Raw genomic sequence first — 11,501 nt, 5'->3', positions numbered from 1 at the left:
GACAAACAAACACTGCTTTAGACAACACAGACACAAAAATATACATCTTTGTAAAGCACCTAACACACCCTTTTTCATAACATATTGCTTCAAGTCAGCAATTAGAGACAGGAGGCACATTATTAACAAAGCAGTGAATCCCATAAAACCATCCGAAATTCATTCCACACCCACTGAGATGTACGAACACACACATATATGACCCACTCTCCAGAGGTATTTCTTTTTTTTTTTTAAGCCAGACATTCAACGTCTCAGATGTGCAACACACATACTGTAAGTGCAGATTAAACTGTATTTGTTTTTTCTTTTTTACAGTTTCACTGAGTTTGACGCAGTTACATTCATCTCCTTATGTGATGCTCAGTAGAAATCATCCCTGTTTGGCACAGTCAACCTGCTGCAAAGGGAACGACGCTTTAATTGAGCAGAACACCTACCTAAACTACGGGCCCTCTAACTCAGATCTAAGATCTGATCTCATGGTCGTTCAAGCTCGAATTTATGGTTCATGGTAGTCATGTGCAGTGTAACCAGGCTCATCTTTTCCCTCTGCAACGCAGCAGCTAATAATTATCTATTGCAAAGAATACAATACAAATGAATCAGTACTGTGGGGGGGGGAGCCATTTCCATGACGATGCCCGTAGTATGCAAAGAGAATAAGTCAAGTCTGATCCGGTTATACAGTGTCCAGGGTGACCAAGTGCTTAGCCTTAGCGTGGGTTAGCACAATGGAACTAGCATGACATTAAATTCGATTTAATGACTCTACCATTGTTAGTATACTAAAACACGTATTTCCAAAAAAGATGCCTGCTCTCAAGCATTATGTCTAAAATTTTAAGCACATGCTTAAAATGCATTGGTTATTTATCTTTGAAGCAGCATTATCAGAGGGTCATTCATTTTTCTAGGGGGTCAAGGGCAGGGTTCAAGGGATTGTCTATCATTTCAGTTCAAAAGCTTGTTGTATCATCACTGATTGCAGAGTTTTATAAATTGCTTTGCAGGACGTCTGAACTGACAAGAGGAGCATAGAAGCACTAACAGGCACCGGTGTTTTCAAGCAAAGACGTAGTACAGGATGAAGAACTGGGCTGAATCCTGCGCTATGCTGTCAATATGACCATCTACCAGAGTTGAATCAGATATTCTAGGAGGCCTTATGTAAAAAGTAAATGCACACAGAGCAGTAGATTGAAGGACATTATTCTTGTAAGTGAGCTTGGGGTTAGTTAAAGAAGGATTCAGCCCAGCTGTAGTTATACATTGCTTTTCTTTTTTGTTGTTGTTGTTTCAAGTGTTTTGTTTTGACTCTAAATGAGGAACAGTCAAAGATCATTATTATACTCTGGCTGTGGCGACAAATGTAAAGTGATATATCATGGCAACAAATCACAGAAACCTATTAATCAGTTCATTTAATATCAACCATTCATTGTTGTTAAGCGTCTTCCGTCTTTATTGAACTGTTTGTGTTTGATGAATAAAAAAAAGTCTCTGAAGCCTCTCATCATAAAAACGTTAAAGGTTAAGTACACAAGATATCTATATGTTGTATGAGAATGTAGGTACAGTTATCAATACTGACCGTAGTCGCATACCGGAGTTTAAATGTACGTTTATTTGCATTTTAGCGTACGCATGTCCCTCCTTTTTGATAATACAGGGCCCTCCACACAAGTATAAACATGAGCGTGAGCAAAAAAGACGAATAGTGTGTTAAAATTAAAATAGAGTTTGAATGGCCTAATTTCTACCAACAAAACCCGTTTAAAATCTGTTCACGTTGACAAATATCACTTCTTGGCGAACTGCAGAAGATTGTGTCATAAGAACTGTTATGTTGAATCAATGTTCTCAACCAACAGTCAGCGTATATAAGTATTTTAAAGTGCCAATTATTCAAATTAGATACAGAATCTTCAAACTGTATTGAAAGTTACCAGTGAAAAAAAAAAGAATAAATCGTTTTATTTTATTATATAAAAAAAATTATCTTTTATTTTATAGATTATCAAAAGAAAAACATGAATTTACTAAATGAATTGGGACAAGATCAATAACAGCAACACAACCCCTAACCCAGAACTGCACAACAGTTTAGATTCGGTCTCTGTGGTCGATAGAAAAAGCAGAGACTTCGCAAGTTGTGATGCCTTGAATACCCAAATCCTCAGGACTAAATCAAAACATTAATCGCTTGTCATCCGGAGCCTCTAAAAATCATGAGGAAAATGAATATTTGAACTGAACAAGTTCTTTGCAGTTGTACCACCACAATCATTAATTCTGCTCTGAGTGCCAAATAAGGCCACATGTTCATTAGTAAAAAGACATAAATTACATTAAGATATGTTTAATAACTGTTCTCTGGCTCAGTATGATTAAAACTTCCACCTCAGATTCTGGTTCTGCTGGAAGTTTCTTCCTGTTTAAGGATAATTTGTTTTGCCATTCTCGGCTTTGTTTATGTGGAATTATTGCATTTTTCTTCTGTATTTCATTTAAATGTAAAGTGCCAGGAGACGGTTACATTGAAATTGAGGGAATGAAATCATTTGAAGGTACTAATTTATTGGGTGTAATTACTTGGCCATGAATATATCTGGTATTTGAAAGCCACAGCCAGAGCTCTTCAGATGCCCACCTGAACATAATGAGTGTGTGCAAACACATATGCATATACAAAAATATGCAAAAAAGGTATACAAATATGAGCACTCATGCTGTGTGACATGCATCGACTCATTTCTTTTTTGGTGTTGGTTTTGAATCCGCTTTGGATCCCGAGAGGCCATTTTCTGTGTTGTCAATCCCTGATGAAGTAACAAGGCACTCCTTACTGCAGAGGGGTTAAAACAAAAAGAGAGAGAGAGAGAGAGAGAATCAGAAGTGGAGCTCGCGGACACGTTGCAAACTTCCAGCTCTGAAATCTACTTTAGCATGTACACCGGCTGAACGAACACGATGTCAGGCGCCGTCTGTGTGATGTGATGAAACACCATGAAACACACACACAGGAAGTTGTGGGAACTCACTTTTTCTCCTCAAGCTTGGAAAGAACAAAGAGAGTGAAGTTCTTGAGCAGCATGAAGCCCATCAGCAGTGCAATGGCTCCTCCCACAGCCGACGCTATCATGATGGTCAGTGTGTTGTCCACCACCTTCACTGTGGACACACACACACACACACACACACACACACACACACACACACACACACACACACACACACACACACACACACACACACACACACACACACACACACACATTGCTTACCGTAACACTGTTTTTCGAGTCTACACTTGAAAAACAATGGATGTTCTTCTAAAAACTATTTCATTATATTAGTATATATCAGTATATTACATTACTGTCTGGGTGAATATGTAAAACATGCATAATGCAACAGTTTTATGATGAGTAAATTTGTAGTTTCACTGTATTTTTCACCAGAAGGTTTCATTACAAGTGGCTTCATATTGAGATTGTTGACATTTTGTTTGGTTTTGCGACAATATAGGCATTTTCATCACGTGTACTCTGCATCACAACAAAGAATAACTTCAAAGTTAAAATTTAAAGGTTATTATTGCACTATTTCACCGGTCCGGCACATAAAGAAAAATTTGATCAAGATCATTTTCCCTTTAATCCACGTGGCCTGGAAAGTCCACGTTATTCTGGTTATATGAAAATGTTAAATCATGAACATCCAGGACACACAGTATGGACAATGTTTGATCAGACATCTGCTAAATAATCAAGCTGAACAGAACAAATCTTTCGAGAGGACGATTAGGTTGAGCTGAGTTTGACAATAACTGATTTCTAACTCAAGTACTGAAAATCAAGGTGAACATAACTGTGACTGTGACCTTGAGAGACCTCGTGCACTTACACTCCTCCACCACAATGAGGTTGAAGATGGCGCTGTGGTTCCTATTCTTCTCTTTGGGATTGCTCCCATAGCAAGTGTACAGGCCCCCGTCCTCAAAGGTGATGTTCCACAGCAGGATGGAGACGTTGTTGTGATGGTTCTTGCCCACGAACTCCACCCGGTCTCGAAAGATTTCCACATGTGGCTCCACCTCCTCTGATGGGATTGTTGACTCACACACCTGAAAATGTCACCAAGCTGTCAATCACCCCAAAATAACCATCGACAGCATTACCAAAACCTGAAGCCAAATCTTTAATTGTTGGTGCTTTTACTTTCTGCATGACGCCATCTTTGTTGAACTGCCAGTTGAAATAGAGCCTGTCAATACCAATGCAGCTGGCGTATGTGCAGGGCAGCATGACTGTACTTCCATTCACTGCTTCCAGGAAGGGAACCTTCCCTACGGACATTTCAAGAGCCAGAGTAGACCAGGCACCTGAGGATGCAGGAGATCAGAAAATTCAAGTTATCATGCACGAGAAGTTGCAACTTCAGTGTGCAACTCATTAGAAAGAAGACGGTCTGTGTGCTCTGTGATCCCGAATAATGAAAGCTTTGAACAAATGTGCTCAATCATGTTTACAATATTTGAGCCACAATAGCTTTTGTTCTCAACTAACAGAATGTCAATATAAAATGGCTTTCCCAAGATGTATATGAGTTTCTGAGTCCTTGAGCCTCTTTTAACTAAAATTAAACCTATTTAGGCTTTTCATGGCATAGTTCCATGGTGACTCCCTATATTGAGTCTCTTCCCATGTTATTAGTCGGCCATTGATGGTTCTTAGTGGTCCTCAACCAACTAATAATACACCAAACGTCAGTGAGCTACACTATTGTTTAAAGAAATGCGCACTTAGACTAGAGCTGTATGAAATGGCTGCATACTAAGTACTGTGAAATGATGTTATAGAAGAAACTATATAAATAAAACTCAATTGAATTAAACCACTCTGGTGTCTGTATGGTAAATTAAGAACCAAAAACTGGCTGGCGTAGCTCAGTACACAAATTAAGTTAAACCTGTTTGTTCGATTTGCACTTAAAAAAAATGCCTAAACTATTATTGTGAAAATATGTCAGGTTTGAGAGCAGTAATTCTCTGTGAGTTGTCAGTGTGAAGGTTTATTTAAACTCGCCTCTTCTCAAACCGGCCTGTGATGACGTCCAGGTTAGTGGTTGATATTGTTTCCATGTCCTTCCATCTTCAATTTAAATCAGATTACATTTCTCCTGGTGGTAGTTTTATAGCTAAAATCCAATATCAAAGTGATATTTTGTTTAAAGCCAAAGTGATTGAGTGGCGTCTGATACCTGTGCATTTGCTTGTTGTAGTTTTTAAACTCCAAATCACTAATACCATGTCGATTAAACTACATAGACGTGTTTTAGCTACACTCAAAGACACTCACATTCACACAGTGACTCTATTTAATATAAACTGTATAGTTATGAAAGTTACTGGCAATCTAATTTGTAATACCATGACAAGATTATCACACACACATTGTATATCTATTTTTGGTATTTGAAGGTTTGTGTCCCCAGGAAAAAAAAAACCACTGCAACGACCTTGCTGTGACATTACTGTAAATACGAGAGGATGAAATCTGCTGTGGACGATGTGAAAGCTGTAACTGTACACCAGGAACCAACCAGGTCAGACGGCATCAGGAAGTTTCCGCTAGGACATTATAACTTTCACCAAATACTGGATATAAAATTCAAATCTGCTTCATCTGGGCCCTTCCATCTTATTCTTTTTGATTCTGAACGAAGCAGGTATTGCAATATCCTGTTAACGTCTCAGTTTAGTTCTCGTATGTCAAGGTCATCGCAAATACAGTAGCTGCAGTATAACATTTCAGCAGGTCAAGGACAGACACCAAGTCTGTTCCTTCTCTCTTTTTTTTTTTTTTACATCGTAAAGCTTTCATTAGGGATGTGAGGCTCAAGCTGCTTACTTGGCAGAAAGAAGAGGTTCTATATAAGAAAAGAATATAATCAGCGGTTGCAGGAGCAACTCTGACATGTCCTGCGCTGTTTCTGACATTCCTGCGATTGTACCCTCTATTACCCTTTCTTCTAACATCCGACAAGCACCGCTGCAGCAAATAAGGAGTGAAGATAAGTGAACTGTAAGTGGGAACGATATTGATTCATTCTTCTCTCAGTCTTGCCATCTCAAAAACTCCCCTCTCTCTCTAATCTTTTCTTCGTTTGCTTCAATGCAGCACAGTGAGCTTGCAAAAAAACCAGCGAGATGAACAGTGACGTGTGAGAGACAGAATCACTTGTCTCATTCATGCAGGTTTTATATATGTAGGTACATTTGTCCCGGGCCTCTTTCACAATGTTTTTTGTGAACGTTTTTTTTTCTTTCTTTTCTTTAAGACAATACTAGTTTCTGTCAGTCCCACGACCCCGCACAGGACAAAGCAGTATAGAAGGTGGATGGAAGTTTCTGTCAGTGCAGATAATGAAGCTGCTGACAACATAAAGGAATGCAATCATCTCGCTTCTTTTCTCTTTTGAAACACCTTAATCTTCCCTCTGTTTTGACTCCAACACATTCAAAGGATACACACGTTTTCTCTTGTTTTCATGTCTTATCCAAAGGTTCATTAAAAACTTGCGTCGTGCGTCTTGATGCGTCAGATGAAAGTAGAACAGCGGTGTTCCACTTTCTGGCCTACAAATGTCAACTTCAAAACACTAGTTTTTTTTGGGTTTTTTTCTTCTTCTTCTTCTTCAGTGAATCTAACAATACAAATACGCAACACTGTTTACTAAAAATGTGTTTCAATGGCAAAAAATTCAGTTAACACATTAAAAATAACTTGTTTCGGTTTGATGCTGATTTGCCATGTTCGCCAAAACTGAAAGATGCGTTCACTGCTCTGTGACTGCGTCGTACAATGAAATACTTTCTCTTCATTTCCCAGGGGAAAACAAACGCCCTTATGTCACCTCAGCATATGCTGATGCCGAGCTGCTTTGCGAGAGTGCACCTTTTGCTCTGCTGCTTGGCCCACCTGCATCAGTGTGGAGCGTTTGTTATGAACAGCCAAGATGTTTCACGTTTGTTCTAGTTAAAGAAAATGCGAAAAAAAAAAAGCAAGTCAGCATGTCTCACACACATTGTACTAACAACCATTTCTTTGTGTGAAAATGTGTGGGAAGTTTCCTAATAGGGAATCAAAATATTGAAGATTGTATGTGAATTATTCACAAGGTACTCTTGACTTGACTTTGGAGCTGTCAGCTTTTAGTGCAAACCGCAGAACTTTTAATGCACGTTTGCTGCATTGTTGCTGCAGTGATGCTCCCAACCCATACACAGGTTGGGAAGATTCTGTGAGGTTTGTAATGATGAATGTAAAAAGTATTCATTCAAGATTTCCTACATGGAACGATACCGGCACGCCACATATTTGCCTAGTCATGGGCACCGTTGATGTCATTCTTAAATCTGCATGTGAATCCACCTGCAAACAACATCTTATCTCTACTATTCTGTTACACTACAAAGCAAAACACCCTAAAGACTGAAATAATCACATATAAACTAAAGAGCCCTGTAACTGCAGATCTACATCTGGACCTGCACAATATGCTGTGAACTTGATGCGGCGCTCCTCCTCAGTGTCACTTCATTCTGCTGACAGTTTCTCTTATTGACATGCATTTACTTTGCAGAGCAACACGAATCAGTGAAAACCTGTGATACTTTGATTGCAGTTTTATAACCTGTAAGCCTTTGACAAAACGCTGATAATATAATAGTCATATCTTTTATATGATTTCAAGATAACCCAGCAAAACCTTAGGCTTATAAGATAAAATGTAACAACATGGCAACAAAAGTAGTTATGTTATACCAACCTTCAGACCTCAACCTTACTCTGTGCATGACGGAGATGAAGAAAAGTAAAACAGCATCGATATATTACTAAACAACACTAATTTAATATGAAAGATCCCGTGATGTTCTTTAAAAAGAGGAAAGTGTGAAACCTTTCAGTGGTGGACTGCAGAGCAAACAAGTGGAATGACAAAATAAAAACAAACAGATCAGAGATCAACATTACCAAGCAGCACGGTGGAGATCAGACTGAGGACGGTGAGAGGTGGGCCCAGCTTCGTGGGTTCAAACTCAATCCATCGGACCTCCATGGCAGCCAGATCTGCTCCAAAACAAATGGTTCTGCTGGATCCAGCCCCAGCTCAGGTAGCCAGTAGAAAGTCCTTTAGTTTGGCGCAGACTCTCTTGTGCGATGGGTTAAATCCCTCTGGATGTCTGAATCCCAGTTGAGGCACGCCAGTGCTGGACCTTCTGTTTCTCTGAGGGAAGCGAGTCTGCCCGTGAGCAATCCTATAGACGGGACTGTAGGTGAGACAGAGGGCAGAGGAGGAAGTGGAGGGGGAGGAGGAGGAGGAGGAGGAGGAGGAGGAGGAGGAGGAGGAGGAGAAGAGGGGTGAAAAAGAAGAAGGTGAGAGGATGTGAGACTCAAGGAAAGAAGACAAACACTTACCGCTATAAAGAATCACACATAGTGATAAGTAGTATTTGTGTACATCCCCTGGCTGTACGCCAGAACTTGACGGCTCCATGAAAGGACACAAGATCTGATGGTAAGGTACAGGTAAAGTGTCGTCATGCCTACCTCCTGCTGCAACTGCTGCACACTCAGGGGCCGGCCGGCTGCCTGCACAGCTGAGTCAGTGTGGATGGGACAGAAGCTGAACGGCACACAGTCGCTGCGCATAGTCAGGGTTCACTCAAGGAGAATCTGCCAGGCAGCACTTTCAATGCAGAGACAGCCACATTGCAGTGCCGGACGGGATGAGACACACAAAGAAGACGAAGACAGAAACAGACAGAGACTAGCAGACCAACAGATGCCAGTTCTCCTGGTCCTCCTCAGCAGAGTCCCAGTAAAAGAGAGCCCCCTCCCTGTCCGTCCCTCCAGCTATCTCACAACTTTTTCTCTGTCCTCTGTTTTGGCCACGTGCCACGGCTCCCCTTTCCTCTCTTCCTTTTCTCTATTTCACCTCACTCACCTGCCCCAGCATCCACCACCCCCTCCTCTCTCTCCCTCTCTCTCCCTCCCCCCTCCAACACCCTCAGTCACTCCTCCTTTCTGCTCTGCACCCTCCTCCCATCTCCTGACTCGGGGCGTGTATGCAGACTCAGGCACTTTTGTCAGAGAGACTGTTAAGATCAGAGAAAAGTTCTGCAGTGCAGGTTGGGGAGGAGTTTGTGTAATGCAGCCCCAGAGCTGCTGGCCGGACGCACAATCCTATACAAACATAATTCATTCATGGGTTCTCTCGATGTGAACGTCATCTTTCTTAACATTAGAGGACTGCAGCACCAGTAGTAGTTACTCTCTTTTCTATTAGCAAGTTTGAAAAGTGTTTCTTTTTTTGGGGCGTTTTTTTTTCTTAGATTTAATTGTACTTCCCCGAGCTCCTCTCTTCTTCTCCTCCCCTCTTCTCAATCATATTCAGCTCAGAATAATCAGCATTCACAGCTACTGTATGTACAGTATATGTATGAGGATAATCATACCATGCAGAGAAGGTCAAACTATATTTTATATGCATGAGCATTATGATTTTGTTTTTTGTTTTGTTTTTTGCAGCAGGACAGCTTCTTTCCATAAATATATAAACCATCAGTCACCGACAGCATCACACTGTGTGTGTATTCTTCAGGGAGTGGTATGAGGAACTGCTTAGCTTAGAGTTTCCAGATTTAATTATTCCATTTTAGACCTGAAGAACACTGAATTCATGCACCTAAGTCTGCACACCTGCCAAGCTCCAATATGAGTTGACGGCACAATGCCAAAGGGTATTTATTTCAACAACAAACCAAAACAAAAAGGTGGTCAAAGGTTTACTTCGTGTTCTAATTAGGTTGCAGCTGACAACATGCGACAGAGCTTGTCAAATGGATCAAGGTAGAGTCACACAGACAGAGGAGTCAAGGACAGCGACACATCCTGTTGGAAATAGCATCCTCTTTATGCTCCTCGGATAATGCAATCAGTCGTTTCGGCACAGACGGATGAATTCTACATCTCAGATGAAAAATCTACAGACCAAAATTTGTAACTTCAGTCACAATGACGCACGGCATGAAATCTATACTGTATTTTATCGACTTTGCTGACACTTCCTACAGTAAGTATTCACTTAGTAGGTTATTAGGCTGAGTATTATTGATTATTTTTCTGTTAGCCTCACAAGCTGCAGGATGCTCAACTTGACTGATTTGTTTTAGGACATAAAAATATTATCGTATTTGGATAGATTGTTTAGTACAACTTTCAAACATATGTCCAACGCATCGAGCAATTCATATTGGGCTTTTGTAGTGTACAGACAATTGTTTACAGAACTCCAACAATAAATCCTTCACATTTTAAGTTAGGAATTCCAAAGTGTGTTTGATTTCGTTCAGTTTTACACATCCCAGCATATTTATGTACATAGAAACTGTATGCAAAGATTTAAATCTCAAGACAACTCTCAAGGGTTGACATTTGCATGTATTGCAATGAGTAGCATATGAAGGGTTAATCATGTGAAATTCCTGATTTTTAAATTGTCATTAGTATTTTCTTTTCCCTTGTAGTACAAACCTGATCCAGTAGAGTTGGTATGATTCTGACTCAGCAAAAGCAGTAAAACAACACCGGAAAGTCTGTCTGTATGGAAATCTAATCTGACTTACAGGATATTGAATGACCACAGTTCCTGCTACTGTGTTTAATATCCTGAGTAAAACCAGTGGAGATCCTAGAGGGCATTAAAAAAAAAAAAAGGGATGTCACATGTGCCAACAATGACGCCTATCCTGTTCAGGACTCCAGGATAAACACATGTGGGGGGGGGGGGGGGGGGGGGGGGGGGGTCAGATGCTTTACAAGGTGACAGTGGACAGAGTGGAGGCTGGGTTTATGGGTGTGGAGCTCCTGTGAAGGGAGAGATAATGCACCCAGGCTGTGAGCTCGCCACTCTCCTCTCCAGGCCCCTCCACTGGAGTATCAATGCAGCAGTAGTGGGAACTCTTCCAGAACTGCAAAGGCGGGGGTGGGGGGGTGGGGGGTGGGGGGGTGGGGGGGTGGGGGGGTTCTCTGTCTTTCTGCAGAAAGACAGAGAACTGCTGCAGACCTGTGCAGGGAGACTCTAACTACAGTTGAGTTACACAATTGAGCAAACTTACTTTATGTACACATTCTTTGTTCATTGTGTGTCCCATGTGATTATTCACCATGCAGGTACACCCTTGGCTTTTAATAGGTGTCATCGAGCTTCACTGCAGCAGCAGCAGCAGCAGCATGCAGCCCCCAACAGCAGACAGGGACACATTTCTGCACCCACTATGCATTGCTGACTTAAAGCTATACTACCCCATTTACATGAATACAACACTGGAACAAAACACTCAAGTTATTTGAAAAAAAATGTCTAAATGTTAAACCTCATTGAAATACATTTATAAAAATGATCTTATTTGATGATGACTATCAGACTAT

The 11,501-nt window shown here is 40.8% G+C and overlaps 1 protein-coding gene across 1 annotated transcript; it reads right to left on the bottom strand.

The window, feature by feature from the left end:
* Positions 1–2,751: 2,751 nt before the first annotated feature.
* scn4bb (sodium channel, voltage-gated, type IV, beta b) lies at positions 2,752–8,127 on the bottom strand (the record flags this gene model as incomplete). The annotated part of the gene is made up of 5 exons (XM_080483370.1): positions 2,752–2,848; positions 3,045–3,174; positions 3,910–4,129; positions 4,224–4,387; positions 8,043–8,127. 5 exons carry the CDS (start codon positions 8,125–8,127, stop codon positions 2,752–2,754), a joined length of 696 nt encoding a protein of 231 aa, XP_080339496.1.
* Between the last annotated feature and the right edge of the window lie 3,374 nt (positions 8,128–11,501).

This window comes from Lipophrys pholis, assembly GCF_963383615.2.
Source record: "Lipophrys pholis genome assembly, chromosome: 16".
NCBI lineage: Eukaryota > Metazoa > Chordata > Actinopteri > Blenniiformes > Blenniidae > Lipophrys > Lipophrys pholis.
This window is presented reverse-complemented; position numbering and strand designations above follow the sequence as displayed.